This window comes from Prionailurus viverrinus, chromosome X (assembly GCF_022837055.1).
Source record: "Prionailurus viverrinus isolate Anna chromosome X, UM_Priviv_1.0, whole genome shotgun sequence".
In the NCBI taxonomy this organism is placed as follows: domain Eukaryota; kingdom Metazoa; phylum Chordata; class Mammalia; order Carnivora; family Felidae; genus Prionailurus; species Prionailurus viverrinus.
Window position 1 is genome coordinate 95,086,000 of NC_062579.1, and position 27,869 is coordinate 95,113,868.

General features: G+C 41.1%; 1 protein-coding gene across 3 annotated transcripts in view; it reads right to left on the bottom strand.

Annotated features, from left to right (window-relative positions):
• Positions 1-6,190: 6,190 nt before the first annotated feature.
• The window catches only part of TENM1 (teneurin transmembrane protein 1), a 550,900-nt gene continuing 529,221 nt past the window's right edge, over positions 6,191-27,869 (bottom strand). For all 3 annotated transcript variants that reach the window (XM_047844103.1, XM_047844102.1, XM_047844101.1), the window contains 5 exons: positions 18,886-19,182; positions 11,719-12,106; positions 9,669-10,889; positions 8,721-8,863; positions 6,191-7,054 (listed from right to left, as the gene is read on the bottom strand). In XM_047844103.1, the coding sequence (XP_047700059.1) occupies positions 6,296-7,054; positions 8,721-8,863; positions 9,669-10,889; positions 11,719-12,106; positions 18,886-19,182 (2,808 nt within the window). In that variant the 3' untranslated portion in view covers positions 6,191-6,295. The remainder of the gene's footprint in view (positions 7,055-8,720; positions 8,864-9,668; positions 10,890-11,718; positions 12,107-18,885; positions 19,183-27,869) is intronic.

The window sequence follows — 27,869 nt, forward strand, 5'->3', positions numbered from 1 at the left end:
AGCCATGAACCATGAGATCATGACCTGAGTGTAGATCGAGTCGGGTGCTTAACCGACTGAGCCACCCAGGCATCCCTTGCCTCTTTCTTTTTGTACTCTGAGGGTGGGGTGGGATGGGTATTTAAAAAAAAATGACCAGGTGATACTAATATTCCCACCCCTCCACTGACACCATTGCTTTTTGCTGATTGGTTGTGTTGAAACAATAAGATTGTCTTCTGCTCCGTGACTCTTTTCACTGTATCTGTGTACAGTAGTCCCCACCTCCCCCAGATGCGGGGGGATGCATTCCAAGACCCCCATGGATGCCCGAAACCATGAATAGTACCAAATCTTATGTATACTATGTTTTTTCCTATATGTACATATATATCCGTGACAAAGTTTAATTCATAAATTAGGCACAGCGAGAGATTAGCGATAGCCAATAACAAATGAGAACAATTATAACAATATACTGACATGAAAGTTACATGAATGTGGTCTCTCTCTCAAAATTTCTTAGTGTACTGTACTCTTCTCGTGGTGATGTGAGATGATAAAACGCCTACGTGATGAGATGACGCGAGGGGAATGACATAGGCTTGTGATAATAGCGTTAGGCTACTATTGACCTTCTGACAGTATGTCAGGAGGAGGATCTTCTGCTTCTGGACTGTAGGTTACCGCGGGTAGCTGAAAACTGTGGAAAGTGAAACCGTGGCTAAGGGAAGACCGCTGTGTAAGGGGCGCCTGGGTACCTCAGTCAGTTAAGCATCTGACTTCGCCTCAGGTCATGACCTCCCATTTTGTGAGTTTGAGCTCCACATCGGGCTCTCTGTTGTCAGTGCACAGTCCCCTTCAGATCTTTTGTCTCTCTCTGTCCCTTCCTTGCTCGTGCTCGCTCTAGTTAAAAAAAAAAAAAAAAGGCATTTAAAAAAAAGGCAGCAGGGCATCTGAGAGTGGTGTAAATTCCAGAATTCTAAGTTTTAGGAACAAGCAACTTGTTTGGACTATGGGTGTCCCATTACCACCAAGTTGAATTTTGCAAGATCTATCGGCCTTGCTTTCCCAGTGTCACTTGTAAATACCTTCTTGTGAAAAGTACCAAATGGCCATTGTAATGGCCCAGTATGTGGGAGCTGTTTTTTTTGTTTTCTTTTTTTTTCAGTCCCCCTCCGCCCCGCCCCCGACTGCCTTTCTCCCCCATTCACTTTTTTGCCAATGCATCTGGGTGCCCGGCTCTCCTAGCTCTCCCCAACCCGTCTTGCAATTCTTCATTTTCTTTCCATTGCTCAGAAAGGCATCAACAGGAGAAAGAAACCTTTTTGAAAGTAATAGCCTAGAGGCATTTAAACTTGCAACAGCTACTCTTCGTCTTCTTTTTTTTTTTTTTTATTAAATGGGCATTTGTGACAGAGATCCTGTTTGTGTGAAAAATAAAAATGAAGAGACATCTGCTTAGGATTAGTGCCTTTCTGATTTCTGCACCTACATTTTCAAGATGATGAGGTTTTATTGTTCCCTGTTAGGGAGCTACTTTTCATATCTCAGGTGACCAGACATACTTGAGAATGCAGTTTGGCGCATGAATAACATGGGACACACTGTTCGTTTGCAATTTTATTTTTTAAAAATGAAATATTCAAAGTACTTTTTTCTTTCAAATATCGACACATAATGTTTAACTTTAAATATTTACAGCATGTTGTTGTGATGCTCTTGTAGAAAAATGCATGCTTCTGGCCTGAAAGCCAGAGCAAAATGCAAAAGACCATTTAACTGCAGCCAGAGAACATGAACCTGTACAGTATCCAGTCACTTTTCAGCACAGGAGTGAGAGCAGGAATACAAAATTGGGACCTATTGTTTCCTAGCAACACGGCTCAGGCCATTATAACACAATTTTCAGTATGATTAGAACCTCTAACTGTTGTTATATAGAAACTGAAAATCTTGGCATACACTGTAAACATCTTTACTTCTCATGAGAAAGTAAGCAGCTAAAAAGAATATTTTTCTGACGGTAAAGGCTATACTTCTCTTTTTCACCTTCTTTCTTACCGATGCTTTTGCCAGAAGAATAGTAAAGATTTAGACATTGTCATGATTCATACAAGTAAAATATTTTTCAAGGACACAATCTGATATACTAACATTTATTTAAGAGGTTAAAGTCCACCACTAAATCTAAGGAAAGATTTTTAACTGCCAAACACATTTCCTTTGACAAATAATGTAAGATGACAACTGCCAAGACAAAATCCACAGCAAGTTTAACTAACTATTTTCAGTTACTGTTTAGGAAGTAATTTCTTCTTACACACAGTAGTAGGTTTGGTCCTTAATAGCTTTCACATGAAGGACACACTGAAATAACAGTCACTATTTTGTGTTTGAATTCTTTTTTGTTGTTTGTTGTTTTCTGTTTTTTTGTTTTTGTTTTGCTTTTTTGTTTTTTTTTGTGTTTTTTTATGTTTTTTTGTGTTTTTTTTGTTTTTTGTTTTGTTTTTTGTTTTTTTTCTTTCTTTTTTTTTTTTTTTTTTTGTTTTTCCCTTTTGCAGAATAAAGAACCTTACAGAAGGCTGTGGAAGAGCAGTCTGAAATCTGAAGTACTAGTCAGGTCAGCTGTGTGTATGTGAGTTCCTCCAAGAAAACAAGAATGTTGTATCCAATCTGTAGCCTTCTGTCTTTCCACAAGCTATAATACACTCCAGTCTTTCCAAAAGTTTCTTTCAATACTTGATTACTGTACTTTTACTTCCATTGCAATTGCCCTTACAGGAACATATCTTTATAAATGCAAAAACTTTGTCCTGACTCTCTCAGGTGATATTACAGTGGGGCCTGGACTGGTGAAAACCATATTTTAAAAGGAGGAAAGAAAAGAAAAAAGAGTAGGAACAACATGATAGGATGCTTGACATGGTGTTGATTGCAATGAAAAAGAAAAATCTTAGAAAAAGTATCATTCAATTTTATACCTCTCTATGTGGTTAGCATGTGAATTCCAAATTATACATCGTCAAGTTTTTATACATTTGGCTATGTGGTATATATATTATATTCTATATATATAGTCTCTATATTATAGATCTTCTAGATAAATTGACAGTAAAGGACACACTTATTTTACACAGTGTTTTGCTGGGTTAAAAATAAAACATATGCCTATTTATATGGAGAGTGTTTTGCTAGAAATTAGTTTATGAATTGGGCTTTATTTCCCTTTCCTTCAGGAGTCATGCTTCTAATCAATAATGATTAGAATGGCAACTAAAAATAAATGTATTTAAATGTCTGCTAAACTGAACTTTGCAGTTCATTTGGATCTCTAGACTGTAGTGCAAGAGTAAAAACAGAACAAAATAGAACAAATAAAATGGGCCTAACTAGGAAAAAGAAACAACCACAGAGTATTCCCTGCCTCCGGCCCAGAATGTTCTTCATGAGAGCCCAACTAGAGTGCCCTCATTCTAACTTGAATAGCGTGTGGCGGTCCAGTGTCAGCTGCCTGTGCCTGTGCTCTGGGTGTGAGAAATTCGTGTTTCTCTGTAAGATGCATTCACTTTCATCAGGGAATGCAAAGTGTTCTTTCGCTAATTTAAAGTTCAGAATTACAAATCAATGACGGCATTCTTTGTATTCAGCTGACCGATGTACCCCACGTCTCCACGTTCTTATTAAGAAATGCCAAAATGTTTCTCTTAGATTTACTGTGCATTAGCGCTAACCTTTTGGGTTTTTTTTTTTCCTCTTCCTCCCACAAACTTCGGGAGAGGTAAAGAGAGTAATAATAGTTCAAGGCAGTATTAAAACCACAGCTATAAGTGATAAAAAGTGCATTTCCTGAATATAATACAAATGTAACTTTAAGAAACTAAAGGCACAAACTAAATAAATATGTATTACAAACTAGAAATGCACAGTTCAAGGTAATTACTATTAAGTAAAAGCCTCAAATATTTGTTTCTAATGGATATTTAAAGCAGTTTGAAAATGATACATCATCAGTGAATTGCAAAAAGTATAATAATCGCTTAAAATATAAGCAAAATAGACTCTAATATTGACATCTTGGATTAGTGATAAAATACATCATCACATTTATGAATGCACTCTCTATATACAGTTCACAAATTATTTTTCCATTGATTTAAAAGAACATCAGAGGTTCTAGGAACATAAGGTCCATTTTTAGGCTGGTGTGGAGGTATTCAAATTTCCAACAAGTTGGTTCATAATTTTAGAATCCCATCCTGAATAAACAGTATACCACTAACACAGGCCTGATTCAGAAAAAAAAAATAATATGATTATAGTCTGGATTAGTAATCTTTTGAGCTGGTGTGCTTCCAATCAAAAAGAGAGAGGAGTTCATCATGAATTCTCTCTCGGTCTCTCTGTGTCTCTCAGAATACACACGTAAGAATGTGGTAACCCCAACCTGATGTTTTTGAAAATGAAATGTTTGGATACACCCTCCCCTACTGTCTGCGGGTCCTTGCCTTTTCCTCCCTCTACTTGGTGAAGGAGCCAGACTCTTTCCAAACCTTAACGTGAGCCCGGATTCTGACTTCGCATATTTTCAAAGGAAACCGTCATCACCAAGCAAGGCAATGACCCCACACTGCATTTAGGTAGCAGCTGGAAAGAATCCAAACTGTAACACTCCATCATAAATCCTCCTTCAGACATAGCAAATATCCAGACCCAGGGATGAAAGTGCTGAAGCTGGCTCAGGGGAATTTTCTGCAGGCCACATTGTGCTGTCATGTCTTTTCATTTGTGGTAACTTACAATTACGCAGCATTTTACAAACTGTCTCTTTGTCACTGGGCACAAATCTCCTAGCTCACCAAGGGGCTTCTTTTTGCTACAGGATTCATAAAGATTGAGGAACCGCAACTGATATTAACACTAATCCTGATCTTTTTCCAAAGTTTAAATGATCATGGAACAAAAATAACCCTTTCTGGAAAATAGTTATTTTCCTAGGCAGGACACATGATTAAATCAAAATAAACGGGTAAAGACAGAGAACTAAAATAACTCAAGTATCAATTGTTTTGGTAAAAAACAGTCTGCCTCTCTATAATCAGTTGAAATGTTTTCGATTGGAAAGGGTTCACTTAATTAAATTTCCTGACTATGGAGGGGAGATGTCCCATACAGAATTGTACATTTGAAAGATAAATCTAAGTGGTATGAATCAATGTGGCAGCAACTACTGTGATGTTCCCTTTGGTGCTTTCCTTTCGTCTTAGTACTAGGTCTATTTTTTTTTTTTTAAGGTTTTGGCTCTTCTGAATTTCTGCAGTAGTAGTGAATGTATTTATCAGCATCCCAGGCATGTATGCCTGCTAAAACCTCTTGTTTTTTTTTTTTTTTTCTGTACCAGAATCATTTGTAGTAAATTACCTTTCGTGTGCACAAAACCATTGGATTAGTGTATAAATATGGAATCACTAATGTGAAACTATGACCAAAACACACCCTATATATAGATGAGTAATTCCTACCCAGGTTAATAGAAGCTATGTTTACCTGACACCAATACAGCCAATTTGGTGAAAAAATGGAGTCAAAACAGGTTGTGCAGGAGACGTTCCATTGGCCAGCTGCCTTGGTATCACGTACACATGAGCAAATAGTGGCATTTCAGTCTGTTACCACACCCACAGGGAAGCATGGTAGGCAGAATCCGGCCACCGCACGCCAAAACACAGCACAACAACATGGCATTTACTTTAACAAGCAAGGAGGAATAATCAGGGAGGAAGGGCAAATGGGTCGTGACTCTGGGAGATGGTGGCGGACGCCATTTTCCACTTGTTAAGTTTCCTATAACGGATCTGGAAAATGAGAAAGGGCCGGCAGTCTTTCGAAATGCAAGGTTCAGAACGCTATCGCACCACATTTTCAGATAGCTCGCAAGTTCTGCCAACAGTTAAACGTGAAACTTTCGCGTCACAGTAGAGATACGTAGAACCTTGGGTTCTTTACACTTGAACTCATGTGCATGGTTCGACAAATTTAAAGTGGTGCTTTCTGGAAACTTCTTTTTTTTTTTTTAGCTGTTTTACTTGTGTTATTTTGAATACTGCCACACAAGAACTAAAAATCTCTCATTTCTTAAAGAGTTTAGACAAACAATATTAAAATACCATCTTCCGTCACATTGAAAGGCAGTTGGATATGTTTTTCCTCCATATTTACATATACAGAGTTCTGATCTAGAAAACCAATACAACAAACCATTTTATGTTTTAAAAACAGGCAGTCTTTGGTGACGCAAAGGCAGAGATGTTTTTTGTTACCTCCTGCCTATTTCGCTCTGTCTCATAAAGTGAATATTGTTGGCGCTGTCAGAAAGTTCTAAATACTGCTCGACAGACAAAACAAAATACCCATCATAACCTTGTACCCTCCCAGTACTCAAAAGCTGCTGCTTTTCCCCCTCTGTCCATGCCCGAATACCCTCCTCCCCTTCTTGCAGCCTTCTCTGTTCCTTAGTCCAGGCCTGGGCCACCGCGCGTTGTCTGGCAATCTCCAGCACGTGATTCTTCTCCTCTTCGACAGTTGTCCCATACCGGATGTTGAAGCACAGAGCCCCGTGCTGGAGCTGGATATCCGCAAACCGTCTAGTCCTCCCATTCAACACAGAGGTCATCTGGGACACAGTGACATTGACACCATTCTCTAGAATCCGCCTCCCCCCAGTGTTCCCGATGAGCACCAGGTCTTCCTCCAGAGACCCAAGCTTAATGAAGTAGTGAGTGTCCCTCCCCTCTATGGTAAAATGAAGGTTTTCCAGGTAATGAGCATTATTGAGAATGGCAGCAAGCCGCCTGCTATCTTCGTTGGCTACTCCTATAATATCAGCTGTTACTATGCCATCCTTGATGGCGAATTTTATACCTTTTCCAAAAACAGAAGGAACAGCAGCAAACCTCGGTTGCTTCCCTCCTTCAAGGCACCGTCCATCATTGTATCGGGGAGTCATAGGAAGTTGGTCCAGGGAAATGAAATTCCTGAGCTGTTTCTGGAGCTCACACTGAATACCTAGGATAGTCTAGGAGAGAAGAAAGGCACAGTGCAAAAATGCAGCACAGGGTCAGACACCTGTCATGCTTGGGGACTGTGGAAAGCACCTTCTCGCTTTACGGTGCTGGTGAGTGAGTTCAAAGCAAGATAAATTTGGACTCTCTTCATCAGAGATTTGGCAAAGACAAGACTAACAGGTTACTTGGCCACCTGGTTATATTTCTTGATGTCTTGGTGAGTTAAACCTAAGGAAATGTACTAGAACCTTGGAGCCAAAAGTCGCTTCAAGTTACATGGGGCCAGCTCCCCCAAAACAAAGACCTTTCGTTTTCACCAATGTAACTAATACGATCTGTTACCGTACGTGGTGTAATACATTAGCCACAGTGAGGAGCAGAGATGGCTTAAGGCATTATTTTTGGCTTTAAACAGATTATGACCTTATAAATAACCACAGCAAAGCAGCAAGAAGATCTTCTTATGAGGACTTAAAAACAAAACAAAACCAAAAACAACTCTTTCTATTGTGGACATTTTCAAACATACTAAGAAATAGAACGGTGAACCGCCAAGTATCCATAACAGGGCTTCAGCAATTTTCAACATTTTGATTAACTTTTTATTTATTTATTTATTAAAAAAAATTTTTTTTTCAACGTTTATTTATTTTTTGGACAGAGAGAGACAGAGCATGAACGGGGGAGGGGCAGAGAGAGAGGGAGACACAGAATCGGAAACAGGTTCCAGGCTCTGAGCCATCAGCCCAGGGCCCGACGCGGGGCTCGAACTCACGGACCGCGAGATCGTGACCTGGCTGAAGTCAGACGCTTAACCGACTGCGCCACCCAGGCGCCCCTGATTAACTTTTTAAAAAAGGATTTTTAATTACAAAACGGACTTTTAATGACGTTTTAATTATAAAAATTACTTTTACATATTATATATATTTAGGGATAAGCCTATAGCACCCATTTAAAATTGCCTTTTCCTTATAATTTTTTACACTTAAATTTCAAGCCCTCCCACCCAAATATCAGTTTTATTCTGAAGTATTTTTTTTTTTTTTTTTTGCAAAGAGACACTCCTCTATTTCTTTCAATTGAAAGGAAAAGTTACTTCATGTTTCCATTTGTTCCTCATCCTCTTGATGAAATGACCTGTTAAACCGGGACTAGTCTGGCATTCCTTTTTCCCAGAGACTTTACCCCTATACTCCTTATTACTTTCACTTCACTGATCTTATGTACTTTTTCTTGGTCAGAATAATTTAATTCTGTTCTTCCCATGCTCTTAATGCACCACACCCTAAATTATTTTGCTGTTGGAAATCTGAAGATTTTACATCTGTCAGTGAACAGTTTTCTCTATACAGAGTCCATAATTGCCCTTGGTAGGCCGTTGCAGAATTTTAAAAGTTGGCTTCCTCTTGTTTGTCTACTTCAGCAGGTCACCAAGTGCCATATTGGCTTTGTCTTTCCTAAAAGCTCCGATTCCCTGATCCTTTCCTCATGGAAGCTTTTTTCTGCCTCCTCATTAATCATGGACATTTTAGTGAATATTCAAGATGACTCAAAAATAAGGAAGGAAATATATGTTAATGCCATCTCGGGGTGTTGGATGCTCCTCTGGTTTTTTTGTTTTGTTTTGTTTGTTCGTTTTTTCAGATACATAGAGATGGTAAAAGTTTTACTAACCTTTCCGGGATCCCACTCTGGAGTTTTTGTCTGAAGCTGGAGAAGCTCATAAGTTAACTCCAAATTTTCTAATTCTGGTTTGGGGAATCCAGGTAGAACATTGTGTAGCTGGAAACCAAATAGCTCCAGCCAACTTCCAATGTCTGTGAGGCACAGAACAGAAAAGGAAAACAAATGATGAAGCCCATAGTTTACAACCTTTGTGGAAAGCTTGAATGATGCCTCCCCTGCCTTCAGTATGTTCAGCCAGTAGGAAGTTAGGGATAGAACTCCCCCTTCTATCACCTGCTCCAAAGCCTAGATCCACTCTCTACTGGGAAACCTTTTGATTCGTGGAGAATCACAGAGATGGGTTGGGTTTACAGCATTGAAACTCTTAAAAAAAATTTTTTTTTAATTTATTTTTTGAGAGAGAGCGAGCGAGCAAGCAGGGGGGAGCAGAGAGAGACAAAGGGAGGAGGAGAGAGAATCCCAAGCAGGTTCCACACTGTCAGCATGGAGCCCAACGTGGGGTTTGAACTCACGAACTGTGAGATCATGGCCTGAGCCAAAACCAAGAGTCGGATGCTCAACCGACTGAGCCACTCAGGCGCCCCACATTGAATCTCTTAATGTGGTGGTGGCACTGAGGCCACACAGACCGTAATATTAGGTTTATTTGATGGAACATAATCGTGAAGTTTTTAAATGAAACCATTCATATAAGCTTTGAAGAGTGAAAACTACAAACAGCAAGCTTAAAAGGAAAGAAACGATGCACTGGGATGCAAAAGCATCGTGTTCTATGCCACCTGCACAGTTTTGCTTGCCCTAGAAAACTAAGGAAGAGAGTGACTGCATAATAACTTGTGGGCTAACTGGCAGGAAGAGGAAGCATATTTACAAAGGCATGGAGATTATGTGATAAACACCACCGAGTTATTTCAAGTTTAGTGTAAAGCTTTGTACCTGTGGTATACTTTGCAACATCTTGAATTTTGCCAACTGGGTAGTTATTTTCAAAGGAGTAGAGGTTGAATGGTTTAGGAAGGAGGTTCAACTGTTTCCATATGTGATGATTAGGTGTTGTCCACCTACCAGCAACAACATCATAATCCCTTTGTCCCAGGTGCACTAATTTAGTAAGCAAATCATAGAGTCCTCCATGAAAACCAATGATGACCTGAAAGTCAGGGTAAGTGTCATGGTAGATATCTCCATAAGGCGTGTACAAGATCTCTTTTATCACCTGACCTCGGCTGCTGAACACAGCCAGTGGCGTGCCCGTATTATCACAGGCTACGTAATATTCTTCACCACTGCTTAGCTCCATGGCAATGAGGTGACCTTGGAGATCGTAATACAGGGATGTGATCTCTGAGCTCGTGTGGTTGTACAAATGAGTAATTCTTATGGGATTGGCAAGGTCTGCATAAAAGAACTGAAGGTGCTGCCCTAGGCTGGACTTACTGGCGACACGTCGCCCGAGCCCATCGTAGTAATACTGCACAGTCCAGCCAGAGGCCTTATTGTAGGCTTTCTGCAGCAGACCATTAGAATTATATTCAAATATGTCATTTCCCCTCTGCCGCAGAAAGCCATCTTCATCCATTTTATACTGAATTTCTCCTAGTCTGGTGATGCGGTCTCGGAGGTCATATCGGAGAGGAGTAAGACGAGCACTATTCCCGTGGCTTAAGAGGTTGATGTTTCCATTCAGGTCATAACTGTAACGCCACTGGGTTTTGTCATTTACGGACACAGTCTGCAGCTGCCCGTCAGCATCGTATTCGTAGAAGTATCTTGTTATGTTGGCATCCACTCCCACTCTTATATCACATATCACCATACGCCCCATATTATCATACTGAATAGTCATCCAGTAGGCAATTGCCTTTAGGATTTCGTATTGGACTTCGATAACTTGCCCGCTGGCGCTGAAGATCTTGGTATGCTTCATCACCGTAGTAGTTATGACCTGATTTAAATCGTAATTAATTACACTGAATTTCCCAAACTGCTCTGTTCTACCAGAAACATCAACATATCGGTACAGATCTATGGGCAAAGGGGTTTCATTGATCACAGCTTGCATGCTGGTGACGCGGAAGTTGTTGTAGCTGTAGTCAAACCGAGCATTCACCAGACCTTCTTCACTGAACCTGAAGATCTGGCGTCCAATAAGAGGTCCTGAGGAATCAAAATAAAAATAATGAGAACAGAGCTAGATGCGTAATGGTGAACAATCAGAAAGGTCTCGTGTTATTTTCCTTAGCAGCAATGCTTTTACGTTCAAAATAAGATATTAGAGGTTGACCTCTGATACCGAAAGCGTGTCATCTCATAGATACGTACTCTCACAGTTGTGGTCATTAAATATGAAAAAATACTGTATGTTATAGAATGATTTAACTATAGGACCTATGTAAGTAATAACCCATCCGGTAGCTTGGGGTGAGGAAACTGACATTATAAACACGCTTTCTTGTTATAATCACTGACAAGAATGCTTTTAATTCATTTAACCCATGCTACAAAATCAGCAGGTCAGATTTCCACGAAGCCCAGCATTAAAGTAACTGAATTTGGCATTTTCCAAGCTCAAGGGATGAAACAGATTCAAAAGTTCTGACTTTTGAACATATTTTGCCATCAGCTGAGGCTTATAGAGGTCACATGGGGCTTGAGCTCGTTTCAGTGAGGCTCAAATCTTGCAGCTGCACCTTTGGGATGATTTGGTGGTGAGCTACAAATGAGCACACAGACTAGGTTCTCTGATCTCAACGTTTCTGAGAGCCAAGACAGGGACAAAGAGATGTGTGGTGGTTTCCTAAGGGATCACCTTTCATGCAGTCTATAGCAGGTTTTTAATTTTCAAAGGAAGATAATTTAATAACTAAAGGGAACACGTGTTGGATTGAATGTCTGCAGGATGATTCTATTTCACACTGTGGCCGGCAAAAATTTCATAAGAAAATACTGGTACGGTTGTACACATCCCCACCGTTTCACAACAAACCTGTTTGCCTATATCTGATTGTGCAAATGAAGCCGTCATGCATCAGGTGTATTGTCTTAATCACTCCAGAAGACTCTTCATAGGTTAATGTGACCTGAGTGGTATCATAGAGAATCTCAGACAGCCTTGCTTGCTTGGTGTATTTGTATAACACTCTGCGCCCTGTTCCCAGATGCAGGGTCTGTAGCAGTCGGCCATCTCGACTGTAGTCTTGGATAAAAGAGGTGCTACTGTCTGGTGGGGTGTAGATGTTCCGGTAGTAGCCCACTGAAAGCATGGTTTGTAAGCTGTGGCGCACCATACTAGGCATGGTGACCGAGAGCAGACAGTCTGATTGGTCATACTCAAAGATGTAACGCCTCTGGCTATGTAAGAGAAGCATCACAGACTGAAACGAGACAAAGGCGAAATAGCATATTATGTACCACTGAAGTTGAGGAGAAGAAACGCATTCATCCATTCAACACAGATTTATCGAGCACTTACTACGTGCCAGGCACCGTGGTGGACCCTAGTGGATACAGTAGTGGGCAGTCACGGTGTCTAACCTTATGGAGCTTACAGTTTAAGGGAGGAGGAAGACAAGCAACCAAGCAACTGCAATATAGTGTGAAACGTGTTATGACAGAGGAAGGACAGGGTGCCTAGCAGAGGAAGAATAGCTAACCCAGACTTAAGAGGTGAGGAAAGGCTTCCTGGAGGAAGTGACTTCTGAGTCGAGACCTAAAGAATGACCAAGGCTTGGCCGGGTGAAGGAAAGGAAACGGGGGGGGGGGGGGCGCAGGGTAGGGAGAGAGTGCCCCTGACAAGAGCACAGCATTGTGAGGGGCTGGATAAGAGAGATAGCTTTTCAGAGGATGAGAGCAATTTCATGTGGCCAGAGCGTGGGTGTGTCGGAGGGGAGGGGATGGTGACTGGCAAGAGACAAGGCCAGTTAAGTAGGCTGGGTCCAGATTATGCTGGGCTTTCTAAGCCATGCTAGAGACCAGACTTAAACATGTTGGCCACAGGGAACCACTGAAAGCAAGTCAAAGGGCGGGGTGCTGGCAGAGCTGGGAGAAGCAATCGGTCAATATTCCAGAAAGGTTACTGTTTGCGGAGAAGCATCCACGTGGCGATGGACTGGAGGGAGGTAAATGGAGGGTGAGGCATGCCACATGTGGAGTTATGGTCACCAAAAAAGTATTCATTGACTTCACATAGTCGTAAATGTCTTCCTCAAAAGTTGTACGCAAAATGTTATTACTGCTTTGCAATTTGTGTTTTATTTGGTTTTTTATTTGAGTACCGTTGACATTTTTTCAAAATTTTATTTATTTATTTTTTATTTTTTTTAATATATTTTTTTTCAACGTTTATTTATTTTTGGGACAGAGAGAGACAGAGCATGAACGGGGAAGGGGCAGACAGAGAGGGAGACACAGAATCGGAAACAGGCTCCAGGCTCTGAGCCATCAGCCCAGAGCCTGATGCGGGGCTCGAACTCACGGACCGCGAGATCGTGACCTGGCTGAAGTCGGACGCTTAACCGATTGCGCCACCCAGGCGCCCCTCAAAATTTTATTTTTAAGTAATCTCTGCATCCAACGTGGGGCTCGAACTTACAACCTTGAGATCAAGAGTCACATGTTCTACTGACTGAGCCTGCCGGGAGCCCCTATAGTTGACGTTTTAAAAATATTGGACTATAGTTGACAAGCAATTCATATTTTAAACTATATTAGGGGAACATGCCATTAGAAGTGAAGAATTCTCTGGATATACAACCCCTTTCCTCCAAACTGATCCGTATTTCAGAAACAGTTATTTGTTGAGGTATAATGCCTCGCATGTAATTAGGTATTTCACTGATATTGGTTTTACCTTATTTTAACTTTAAATACAAACATAGAAGGAGCACTGTTTTACAGGGGACTCAATCCTATTTCTAACTGAAAAGCATTTAAATCTCATCTTTTAATAAAAATTAAAAAAACTCTCAGCCCCGGAGATTCTCATGTAACACTCTAAGGACACTTTTCCCTTCCCTTTTTGAAAATTACCTTATCAAGCAAAAGGATTTAGTTGAGCTTTATTTTCTGAAGTTTGTGTTATGTAAATGATAGGTATCTTTTCATTTTCTAAACATAAATTACATTAATATTTATGAATACAAATTGCATAAGCACACATAATGTACACTTAAACCTTCTAAACATGAAACTAGATTCTAATATTAACTGTATTTCTTGAAACTGCATATCCTCCCTGCCCTTCTGAGAATTATTGATTTGGAATCGCATGTCAGGACCGTGAAGTCAAAGTCAGCAGTTATTTTCTCCTTTGTTCATCCTGTTTTTCCCCACCAAGTACTCTGCCTCGAGGGTACAGAGCTGCGTGCGGAAACCCTGTCACCTCATCACCTGTGGACAACACGCAGCTCCAAAACAGAGGCACTCCCACTGAACAGAGAGGCAGGAGACTTGGCTTTTCTGTGTGGGCATGAGGACACGAAGGGAGAACCACGTCCTTGACCGAGGCAGAACCCACAGACCCTGGGGGCAGCTGGCGGAAGATGCCTTTGCATTACCCTATGCTCCCAGTCCGATTTCTTAGCTCCTTTCCACTCTGTTCTGTCAGTTTGCCACGAGCAAATGACATCTGTCACCTGCGATGCAGGCCAGGGACAATCACCATATGGCTCCCACGCATTATCTCGTACCAGCCTGCCTGGGCCATGCCTTTCCCAGTCGCTGTATGCGCCCTGCCAAACATTTGTAGCACATCGCCACTGTCCCCACCCCCCCACTCCCGTCTCATCCACTGCGCTGCAGTGAACCACTGCCTGACCCCGTTCCTAGGTGGTGCTGATGCCGTGCTCTCTCAAAAGCTCCCCGGTCTGTTTTAAAGCTTTCTGCCAGTGGCGAGAATGCGGATGATGCGATTAGAAATCTCGTGAATGTAACTGTGGTGTTGCCAGAATACCATTTAGCTCTCACTTGGCTGCCTTTTCACTTTGGGTGGGCATTATCAGTTTGTTCAGTAACAATGCCTATGAGTCCATCCAGTGCTCACAGTGCTGCTACGGTGGGATAAAAGGCCATTTCTTAGGAGTGCAAACAATAGAGTGGGAGACTTTGTATTTTTTTAATTGGTTGTGGGATCCTAAAAGAGAGCATTGTAAAGAAGAAAGAAAGAACAAGCACGGATATTCATTTGAACGAGACTAGATAGAAATGAGAGATGGTAGAAATTTGTAAAGCTAAAGCATTGAACAACCACCAGATGGCAGTGTGGGGCCACCTGGAAGCTCAAGCTACGTACAGTGTATTGTATCCCACGAGGCAGCCTTTGGAAATTTCAGCCCCAAAGAGGCAATTTTGTGTAAATGTATCAGGATAAAGCATCTTATTAAATGATTATAAAATATCTTTAAATGCATTTTAAAAATGAAGTCCTTAAGAACGATTTTAGGAAACCGAAAGATTTACATTTACTGTAATACAAAATTTTAGCCCCACAAGTCTTCAAAATATAATTAACTCAGAGAAGTCTCATAAATCAAGATAGAGAATTAATGACCACATAGAGAAAATTTAAGAAACAATAATTGATTTTTTTAATAGAGAAGAGATCCTTTAAGCAACCGCAGCTATTACCCAAATTATTTTTCTTCTAATGGCTTGGAGACCATTGTGCATGAAAATGATACATGTATCTTTCACCTGCTCTAGTGGAAGTCATGTAATTTGGACAAAATTTCTGCACGTTAAGGTGAACTATCTGCTGTTGTTTTGAATATAACATGGTATAGGGATGGCAAGCAAATTTACAGAGATAACACCAGATGGATTTTGAGATATAAAATGAGGTCTACGTTTTCAAGCTTGAGAATCCTTACTTTAAAAAAAATTTTTTAATGTTTTTATTTATTTTTGAGACACAGAGAGACAGAACATGAGCAGGGGAGCGGCAGAGAGAGAGGGAGACACAGAATCTGAAACAGGCTCCAGGCTCTGAGCTCTCAGCACAGAGCCCGACGCGGGGCTTGGACTCACGGACTGTGAGATCATGATCTGAGCTGAAGTCGGACGCTTAACCGACTGAGCCACCCAGGCGCCCCGAGAATCCTTACTTTAAAATATACTATGAGAGCCAGTGTCTTTGTGTTTGCTCTGCCCCACACGTAGTGAAAGAACGTGCCAGCAAAGGCCATGTCACAGAGGACAGAAAAGAGCACAAGAAGACACAGAACCTCATCACCTCACTGGAAAAGCTACATGGAAGTTGGACTTTGGTAAAATTCAATATGCTTCCCCCCCTTTTCTTCTTTCTAGCATCACAATTTGAAAAACGCTTTAATTTTCTTTTTTTCTTCCTTCATTTTCCTTCCTCCTTTCCTTCCTTGTTTGAATTTACCTACCAGGAGCAGCAAGTAAGTGGCGTTTGTTCTGGACTGAAAAATAAATGCTATAATGCAAATGGAAATGGAAAGAAACTAACTTTTATTGAAAGATGTCCTGGGTGCTTATATTAAGTTATTTCACTTAATCATCACATCTATTCATTGAATGCATTATTATTGCTGGTAATTAGAATGTTAATAAACTCCATCTCATGATACATGATTTTTTGGAAAGTAAAGAGCCATTCCAAAATTGTGGGCTTTGCACGTTCTGAGTTTTGCATAATAGGATTGCTGAAGTCAGGAGCTACTTTTTAATTAGAGAACAAATTAAACGTGAACTCAAGAAAGGGACAAAAGTCAACTAAAAGGCCCACGTGATTTGGGCTTGTCTCGCTGGTCAGTAAACTAGTCTCTGGAAGTCACTAGGGCTTCTCTTGATACGTGACACATCAGTCAGGTCTTATTTCTGTCCACTGCAGGATACAGTTGGGGTTTTTTGTTTGTTTTGCTTTTAAAGAGTTATTGCCAACTAAGTTTCTGTAGCAAAGAGAACTTACATGAAGTTTACTTCACGTGATTCTTTGCTGAGGAAAGTTCGATGAAATAATCAGCTAATTCAGAAAAGAGAAACAATAAAATCGCTTCCTTGGTGTCAAAGAGGCTACACTCAGGGCTAAACATTAGGTTTTCAATAGGCTTTTTCGTTTTTGTACAGACAGCATAAAGGAAAAGTTTTAGAGACTCAGATGCAACTGTCCACAGGCAGTTGGAGCTCAGTGTGCAAACTACGCGCTAATGAAGCTGGGGTTAGGAGTTCAAACCCATGTGGCTCCTAGGGAGTGTTGGCTACTTCACTAGCCACATGTGCGACCTGCGGAGGGGTCAGTGCAAACGCGTCCTCATTCCTCGAAAAACAAATCAGTTTATAATCTAATAATCAGCGGCATCTTTTCAAAAAAATTTACAATATGTTTATTTATTTTTGAGAGACAGAGAGAGAGACAGACAGAGAAAGCAAGAGAGAGAGACAAAGGAAGAACAAGCGGGGGGGGGGGGCAGATAGAAGGAGAGACAAAATCCCAAGCAGGCTCCACGCTGTCAGCGTAGAGCCCCATGTGGGGCTCAGACCCAAGAACCGCGAGATCATGACCTGAGCCGAGATTAAGAGTTGAACGCTTAACCGACTGAGCCACCCAGGCAACCCTGGCATCTTTTTTTCATATGAAGGTCGCTACATGCGTCTCCCATGTAATGGGATTCATTTAATTTTGTACCATGTTTAGCGCTTCGTAGGACATGAGCCATAGGATTTTGCACATCATTCTTGTTACCAAAATTCAAGAGGAAAGACGTACTCTATAAGATTCAGATGTTCCCAGCATAGAGTACAGATTATAGATTTGATCTGTTTCTTCAGCAGACAAGGGGTGGATATAGCAGAGGACTCCCTTCTTTACCCTGACTCCCGAGTAGAATTCTGTTTTATCTCCTAGGCATTTGCAATTTGGCAAATTCTCTAGCAACTGCTTCTGGGAAGTAGTTACAGTTTTATGGTGACATACAACCATTGGCACGCTTTTTTTCCTTCAAAACTTTGGGGAGTGTATCAGAAAGGCTTGGCATTGGGGTGCCTGGGTGCTTCAGTCAGTTAAGTGTCCGACTTCGGCTCAGGTCATGATCTTACGGTTCATGGGTTCGAGCCCTGCGTCAGGCTCTGTGCTGACAGCTCAGAGCCTGGAGCCTGCTTCCGATTCTGTGTCTCCCTCTCTCTCTGCTCCTCCCCTGATTGCACTCTGTCTCTCTCTCTCTCTCTCTCTCAAAAGTAAATAAACATTAAAAAACTAGAGAGAAAGGCTTGGCATTATTTGGTGCAAATAGCAAAAATCTGTCATGTGAGCTATGAGTTCCTATGACATCTGTAAGAACTTTTAGGGGTTAACTTGCTGTGATTATCCTTAAATCCTCAAGGGAAAGCATCTTTCAATTTTCCCAGAAATTAATTCAGGACTGATGAATCCAGTTGAACGGATAGATTTGGGAAACAAGAGACACCATCTTAGCACATCAGAAATTGAGATGGAGGGATAGAAATCAATTTCCCTTACTGTTCTCTGCTGCTGATGTGGCCAGAAACCATTTTGCTATGTGGTGGCTGTCTGATAAATGGTTCCGGTGGTGGGATTAAAATCATTGTCTATGTCTGCCAGACGGGAGGCCCTGGGCTCCCGTTACAGGTGCTGCTGGAGACTCACTGTACACAAAGGACTGTCACCAATGAGGCCCCACTGCCACCATTTGCTCAGACTGATTACTTGTGAAAATTAGTCCTGAAATGTATACTACTAAAACTTCACCGATTATCCTAACAAAATCCGAATTCCTGATCCTCTGTGTAAGAGGCTCTTCTCCAGAGCTGAGACACATTAACACACAATTTTATAATTTTCCACTTATTTTACCTCAGTGTGAGCTTTCATAATAATGAAGATACCTTTTCAAGAGCGGTAGCAAATACGCTCAAATAAGGAGAAAGCTAAGCCATTATCCTGACTTCAGTTTGAAAGAGTACCTGGCAGAGTGTGCAGTTGGGGAAAGTTTTCAGCTGAAAAACAGCTTCTCCGTATACATTCATTTTGTTGTTGTTGTTACTTGAACAGAGCCGAACAGTGAGAACAGACTTTTTTCTCCTGTACGTCTCCTCGCCAAGATCGGTAACTAGGACCATTTGCAATATTCTCATTCAGAAACTCAGAAGTAGTTTCTTGTCCTTACATACTTACCTTTTCCAAGTAGGTATAGCTCCAAATTTTCCCATCAGCCCAAGTTCTTGAAATTATTTTTCCACTCTGGTCATATTCCATTTTTTCATTCCACGTCCCTCTTTGAATGAATGTCACCAACCCCGAAGGTGAATATGTGATGTTCACTTCATTGTATCTGCTTACGGGAGACCACAGAATAGGTCGTCCTGTCTGGTCGTAAAGAATTCGAAGGGTGAATTTCCGGTGGTCATCGTAGATCTTTCCCGTGCGAGTATTGTGATCAAAATCTATGGACAGCAGGTTTCGGTTATGGGCCTACAAAACAGATATAAGATACCTTTTAAGCACTGCTTCGGTTCGTCTCAAGTGCGTTCACAATCGTGCAGCCAACACCTTAAATCCACCTGGAGCGAAAGACCAAAGAAGATGTTGGCGGTGGGGAGGAGGGAAGGCCAGATGCGGGAGGTTTTCAGGCAAAGCACAGTAAACCAGGGTATGGTTTTTATGCAGATTTAAGTCCTCACCTTTTCCACTGTAAGAGTTTCTAAAGATTTAGGGCCATCCTCCTCTTCCTGGTACAGAGAGGGAGACGCCCTTACACATGGAGATTTCCCTTATAAACAGCAAATGCCTCTTCCAAAAGGGTAACTTCTACTCGGGTTTCAGAGCTTCTCCTGTATCTGCTGTTTCTTAAAATCAGTCCACAATAATCTTTATGCCAAAAAGGCATATTTTAGCGTGGCAAATTCTGCTGTCCTTCAAATGAAAAAGGAGAGACTTTGACAAGTGTCCGCAGCAGTGACCCAGGACTCAGGAGCCATTAAAATTAGCTGCTTGCCTGTACACCAAGTCATTTCTTCTATCAGGGGCTTAGTTTTCTTATCTGTGAAATGGGAGTGATATTACCACTGTATTATAAGACTACATATACAGATACCTGGAGAAATGTAAAAATATTATTAGCGATTGTTATTTTAAAAATATAATTACTTTTTTTCATTTAGGTTAGGCTTTTGCATGGGCCGTGTGTCAGATTCCAAGGTGACTGTAGTTTGGTGTACTAGATTTATATCTGTAGGAATTGCAGTGTGATCTGGAACAGCATGTTAAATATCTGGCTAATGAGGAAAGGAGAGAAACCGACAATAGGGCTTGACTACATTAATCATAGTTGAACTAAGCTGATTCACTCACTACTCAGCTAAACTCTATGTTCATTTTTAACTTCTGTGGACAAGGATCCCTTTAAATACCTTAAAGCTCTGTACCGTGCCCCCAGAAAAATGCACGGACACACAAACAGGAATGTTTTACACGAAATCTCAAGAGGGGCTCTGAAACCCAGTCGTGAAGCCTCTACAAGTCTCAAGAGTCCAATTTTCAAATCTCAGTTCAGAATGAGATTTTTAAAAATTTTTTTACTTAAAAATTTTTCTTTTCATTCTTTGAGATATAATTGACATACAACATTAGTTTCAGGCGCACAGCACAACGACTCAGTATTTGTATATATTGTGAAGTGATTACCAGAATAAGTCTCATCAGCATTCATCTCCACACAGTTACACATTTTTTTGTCTTGTGATGCGAACTTTTAAGATGTACTGTCTCAGCCGCTTTCAAATGTATGACACAGTCCTATTAACTGTAGTCACCGTGTTGTGCGTTACATCCCCAGGACTTATCTATTTTATAACTGGAAGTTTATACTTTTGATCACCTTCACCCATTTCCCTTCCTGTCCCCCACCCCCTGTCCCACAACCAATTTATTCTCTGTATCTGAGTTCAGGTGTTTTTAGGATTCCACGTGGAAGTCGGATCCAAAGACAGTTTTTATCTTAGTGGCCAGATAACTGTGAAAAGGAAGAGAATATGCCACCCAAAACGTGCCACTTTGGCACGCGTATCATTTTGAGCTGAGGTCAGTGAAGACCCAGCAGGTTTAAGAAAAACTTTGATCCCTTCCTTAACTACCTAAAAGAATTCAGTTAGATAGGAGGCCTGGTTCAGGAACAGAGCTATTACCCGAGATTACTTTTTATCGGAATGACCTATCTGTATGGCAGGACCAACGTGTAATTACTAAACATCTGCTCTTATTCTCCTCCTCATCCTGTGAATTACCCTCCTCCCCGCCCTGGAGCCCCAGGCACCCTCTCTCATCTCTTAGTTCAGGATGGTCTAGAAGCCTCATATTGCTTGTCTTTGAGCCTCTTGTGTTTTTGTGGGGTTTCCATACGTGCAAAATTAAATTGGTTTTCCTCTTATTAATCTGTCTCACGTGAATTTCATTAGACGAACCAAAGAATCTAGAAAGGAAGAAGGGAACAATTTCCCGCCCCTACAACTGCAAAGCCAACATTCGCATTTCTAAGTCCTGTGTTCCCTTGCTCACTTTGGTTTTCCAAATAATTTCCTCAAACCCCATGCTCCATCATAAAAGTGGTATTTTCTTTCATTGCAGAAACACTGGGAAATATAGAAATAGAAAAAGAAAGCAATTACCTGTCATCTCACCCTCTAATGCTAATCACTGCTAATACTTTGCTACATTCCATCCATCTCACTTTCTTGAATAATCTGTGTATATACTGAAAAATACAACTAAGGTTGTACTTGAAAGTTCTATGTCCTACTTTTTTAGCTAATGTTTTATTATGAGCATTCCTCATATTATTAAATATTGTTAAAATGTGAATTTTAACGGTTGCCTAGTGTCTTCTTACATGATAATTATTTATTTATCCTTTTTCCTATTGTTAGAAATTAGAGTTTTTACTTTTTGTTATTCTTTCATATTTAATATTTTGTTGAACATTTTTGTAAATAAGTATTTACTTAGTACAGAATTCAATAGGTGTGAAACGAGAACATATTAAAGACTCGTAATGCGGGGTGCCTGGGTGGCTCAGTCAGTTAAGTGTCTGACTTCAGCTCAGGTCATGATCTCACAGTTCACGACTTCAAGTCCCGCATGGGGCCCTGTGCTGACAGCTCAGCCTGGAGCCTGCTTCGGATTCTGTCTCCCTCTCTCTCTGCTTCTCTCCCACTCGAACTCTGTCTCTCTCTCTCAAAAATAAATAAACATTAAAAAAAGTTAAAAAAATTTGCTAAGTAGTGAGGTTGAGTCTTTTTTTAATTTTATTGGCCACATGTATGTCTTCTATGAATTGTCTATTCATGACGTTTGTCCTTTTACTACTGGGGTGTGGCATTTTGCTTTAAAACGTCTCTTTTGGTTCAGTTTCTTCATCAGTCAGCTGGGGCTAATGATATTTGCCTTTAATTTTGAGCTTCTGCAAACAAACAAACAAACAAACAAACAAAATTAGGACCTAGCAAATGTTCCACGCCATGAATTCTATCCAGAAGACTAGAGATGAGATCCCTAAATTATTTGAAAGGAAGTGCTGTTGGTCTCAGGGGTGGGTTTAATTCACGGAATAGAGCCACACACAGGTTGGGAATCAGGACTCTTTAAAGCATCTGTAGCCAATGTGTGCAGCGCTGTAGTGCATAAATATACAGTAACCTGCTGTTATTCCTTAAAAGGTGATAGTGAAGCACATATTTTCTGTCTTTTGATACGCAGGGCTTGGAAACCTATACGTAACCAGGTGTTCTTTCTTCAACTACCTTTCCTGTGGTTTTATAGCCACATATCTCCAACTGTAATACCGCTCATTTACAATAGCTGTAAAATATCCGTGTACTCCCAGAGACGGTTGTAACTGTTACAATTTATGTTATAATGATAGTTAAAGAGGCAAAGTAACAAGTGATTTCCAGTTCAACTAAATTTGTGGTTTTATTTGTCTGATAGAGTAAGTTCACTACTCAAGAACACATTTCTTAATAAAGTCGTTACCGTGACACAGGCAGGGATCACTGGTAAGTGGTACAAAGCAGACGAAGACGGCCCAATGTTCTTTCTCTGCCTGTCACGTCGACAACCATGCTTCTCTTTTTCCGGATAATGTACTCTGATATTCAGATGCTGCCAGAAAACTAGTTTCAAAGAGGTTTGGAAAGTGTGATATTGTGATTTGTAAGAAATATATATTTGGTGTTCCACCCAGTTCCCAGCACAAAGCTCCTAAAACCTTTGGAATCTCCTATGATAAGAGTGATAAAGCTGCCTTTTGTTATGTTAATGAAGTGACATTTGGAGGGCCCTCTGGTAACCTACGAATGGGGATTGGTTGCCTGGGAAACCAACAGGGTGATTAGAGGGTTGGTACTTCTAGTACCTCCCTCCAAACCTCCGGAGAACGAGGGAGTGATTGGAGGTTGAATCAGTTGCCAATAGCCAATGATTTAATCAATCTTTCCTAAGTAATGAAGTCTCCATAAAAACGCAAAGGAGGGGCGCCTGGGTGGCTCAGTCGGTAGAGCATCTGACTCTTGATTTCGGTTCAGGTCATGATCCCAGGGTCATGGGATCGAGCCCCATGTCAGGCTCTGTGCTGAGTGTGGAGCCTGCTTAAGATTCTCTTTCCCTCTGCCCCTCTCCTGCTCATGCTCACTCTTTCTCCCCACCCCCCGAAAACAAACAAACCCAAAGAATACGTCGGCCAGCTCCTGGGCTGGTGAACAAGTGTAGAAGCTGGGAGAGTGGCGCACCTGGAGGACACAGAAGCTCCACACCCTTCCCCATACCCTGCCCTCTGCATCAGTTCCATCCGGCTCTTCCTGAGTTCTACCCATTATAACAAACTGGTGATCTAGTAAGTAAAATATTTCTAAGTCCTGTGAGCTGCTGTAGCAAATTAATCAAACCCAAGGAAAGGGTTGTGGGAACCTCTGGTTTATAGCCAGTCCGTCAGAAGCACTGGGACTTCTTGGGACTTGGGACCGACTAGCGTCTAAGTAGTGGGCAGGGGGCAGTTTTGTAGGACCGAACCCTTAACCCATGGAGTCTGATGCTATCTCTTGGTAGATAGTGTCAGAATTAAATTGACTTGTAGGACAGTCAGCTGGTGTCCCAAGAATTGCTTCTTGGTGTGGGTTAACTCCACCTCCCACATTGGAATTGAGTCCAGGAACCCAAAAGAGAAGGTAGTGTAAAATTCAGCTAGAGGTGAAAGTGGATGAAGTTGAATAGAAGATGCCACGGAGTCCCCCCCCGAGTCTCCTGTGGAAACTAAGTGTGAGGAGGCTGGGAAGGAGTATGCTTTTCCGGGTGGGCTCTCCCACCCTCATCATGGAGACCTTATATGCTCCGGACATTTTGGCAGGAATCCAAACTTAGGCTGATTGCCAATGACTGTTGGGGTCTTGAGCAAAGTTGGGAAAGCTCCATGTTCATACAAACACTAGTTTGCCTGAAAGACAATAATCGCCTTTGACCTAAGTGTGGAGCATCCATCTTTATTTCCATGGGAAATACATAATAAAATAATAGATAATAAATAATACAGAAAATAATAAATAATACAAAAATTCTGCATGGGATAAGAATTTGCCACCACAAATTATGCCTCCTTGGCATATTTTAGGCTGATTATTTTTAAGAAGCAGACACAGGAGAAGCTCTTAAAAAAACTGTGAAGTTGACCATTTGCATTTTTAAGGGGAATTTCCATTTGGAAGGGTGTCTCTCTGTATCAGAAAGTGGGGAATGACTAAATCTCTAGCAACTCTTAGCAATGGAGAAGGTGAGGATTTAAAATTACATAAACTACACGCTTGTTTAGTGTTGTTTTCCTGGTAACCTCCCATAACTGACTCCTCACCTCCAATATCTTTTGTCTAGCTGGAGGTGTTACTTAAGGCATTGGCTTCAGCGAACTGGGGATCTACTCAGTTTTCCTGGGTCTCTCATGTACACAGGAGGTATACATGTTATTAAACTTAGGTCTGTGTTTTCTCCTCTTCATCTGTTTTTATACCCGTTTAAGTATTACACCAGCCAAAGAACTTAGAAGAGTGTAAGGAGATTGTTTTTCTCCCCAACATACTCTTCCTCTAGTCTACACCAATTCTTGGGTTGGAAAAGAGAGGGCAAAGAAAGGGTTGAAACTTGGTAATCGCCCCAAGTTAAAAGGGAGGTCTTTTTCGACAGGTTGCGCATTGAACGGGACCTCTGAGTTTGGCAACTGATGAGCTGAAAGCTGGACTTGGTAAACATTTTTCATAGGGGAAGAAGTATCTATGCTTTAGTTCATCCTCTGGTTGCCCTCAGATTTCTTTCCGCTTTGCTAAGGAGAAATAAGGAGAAGGGCTTGCTTTTTGCTCCTAGTTGGACCAGAAAGGAAAGAGGGAAGCCAGTGGCCCAGGGAGCCATGGGTTGTGATTTCCGCAGAGATCAAAGTGCTTGAAAGGGTGGGTACAGGCTCCAAAGAAAGGTGGGTACAGGCTCCAAAGAAAGGTGTCCTTTGCCTGCACTCAGAGCCTTTCTTGCTCCTTCCTAGGAATTTATGTTTTAAGGGCTTAAGAGAAAGTCTTTTCAACCCTTCCGATTCAAGACTCATTCAATTAGCAGGATAAAGATATATGAAGTTGATGTATAGGTAGCTTGTTGATATTTGACTGTTTTGGGCCTACAAAAAGGGCAATTTGCTATGGTTCAGTTGAATATATTTTATATATATCCTATATATACAGAATACATGTATATAAAACACATACACAAAATGTGTTGAACTCAAGTAAGCTATGATTATGGCAATTGATTTCCTTTCTTCTACAGGGAAGAAAAGACTGAATTTCCTGCTGTCTAGCATTTCAGCTCACAATGTGCCTGAATTAATCTGTTAATCTTTGCTGGAAAAGTCGGAAGGTGAATAACGGACACAGGCCAAGCAATCACATCACGGTTTGGGAGATGCCCTGCATTTAATTTCTATGAATTTATGAGAATGGATAGAAAAGTCACAGATTTTAAATTAGTACATGCTACCCTGCACTCACTGGTTTTAAGGTAATTAGTACTTGATTTTTAGAAATCAATCAGGACAATGCTACAGATTTTATTTGTTATTGACAACTGCTAGGCTGACAAAACCATACTTAGGCTTGCTTTTAATTCACAGATTTGCCTATAAATGAACAGGGCCTGTATTTCGTGTTAGCATCAGCTGCTACTATTCCATTTGGAGTTTCCTTTTATCTCTTTTCTTGTTTTTACTCACAAGATACTCTCCTTACCTCGCCAGCCCACAAAATCTTAGTGCTAGTAGCAATCTTGGGACATGGGCTATTGAGTTGACCCGCCTGGGTTCAAATCCTGGTATTGCCACTTACTAGTTATGTGTGACCTCTCTGTGCCTGTTTCTTAATCTGCAAAATGGGAATGATAATAATAGAAACCACCTGATAAAGTGTCATGCGTACTAAGTGAATTAATATATAGCAATACACATAGTAAGACCTCAGTGAATGTTAGCTGCTGTAATTATGACCAATTGTGATAATGCCACTCTTGATGGAGATTGCACAGCCCATATCGCTCCTTTCATAGATGGGAAAAGGGGTGCAATATTATGGGCATACCACTTGTTCCTCAAAATCTTACTCATTCCGCTCACCTGGCTTCTGCCATATCATTTAACTTAGATGCTTTTTGCATTATATTAATTTGCTCTCGTTTAAATGCTCTCCTGTTGGGGAATTCATCTGTGTAACCATACAACAGACAATGGAAATTTTTCATACCAAATCATTAATGCTTACATGCATGCGGAATAATATGTGAAATACTTTCTTTCGAGTTCTCTTAGTGGGGTTGACTTAAGATTAACAAATGTAGTAGCTTCTGTGCTTGGAGGGCCCCAAGAATCCCCTGGCCCCAAAAAACCCAACTCGGCCCGGTTGCCTGGATGCCCGAAAGTTCCTGTCTCCAGGTGACTCCCTAGGGGTAGACGCACTGTTACTTGGGACTGAGAACGACAGATATATTTTGAAAACAGATTAACCTATCTGCAAGTAGGCTCCTTATCTAAATTTTCACAAAACGAATCCCTCCAGCAAACCCGGGGAGAAGGAAGTTAAAATAGCGTGAAGCAAATGTGAACTCCAACTCTGAGCAGCCTGTAGCCGAGTGCCCTGTCAGCAAAGGCATTTTCTGAGAAGGGAGGGAGATGCTGGAACATTCTTGGCTGCCTCCCAAATTTCCCATCATTTGTCAGCCTGGGACCCTGTGTTGCATCTGGGCTTGTTCCCCGTTTCAGAGCTCAGATCATGTATGAACGGTCACATGTTGCATTTAAAAAACAATCTACCCGGTGTTCAGTTATCTTTGAGTGGAGAGGGGACAAAAATCAATTGCGAGGGTTTTAGATAAGTCTTTGCTTCATTTTGCTTGTAAACACATAATCATCTTACTTGATTTTATGACTTTGGTTTGAAGTGCTAAGCTTCCTGGACTTTTTTTTTTTTTTTTCCTTTTCATAAAGGAGGGTGTAGTGCTGGGGTTTTGCTGTAACCTCACATCTCAGTCTGAGAAATCTTGTAAAGAGCTCTGGGATCCAGTGCTGGGATAAGTCTCCTATGACGGATTAGTATCCGTGCGTGTGGCGAGGTGCAATCTGGGTGAAGTTCCCAGACTGGTTCACTGTGGGTGAATGTCCAATTCTTTTACAACTGCTTCCATTGTTATCTGCATTCTAATGTCTCCATTGTCCAGGGAAATGTATTTATGGGGACAGGCTGATGCAACAGATAAGATACATGGACTGGATGTAAAAGTACTTTGCAAGGAAGGTGATTCAAACACAATTCAGGTTGGGGTAGGGAATGGATTTTTGAGATAAAGGAAATTTCCGGATGTTAATGTGAGTTATTTCACTTAATGGAGTTGGCACAGGACATCCCAGAGGTTACAAATCCCTCGCCTGGCCAGGGTGAGCAGGATATCACGTTTCCCGACAGCCTGCCTTGCTCGCCTTGAGGTGACTTTGTATGAAAAAAAAAATGCCATCAATCATTAGAGAAGATCAACTCTTGTTGCTTTATCTCTAAGAGAAGTCTATTCTTGTCTGTTTTTCTTTGAGCTAGAAG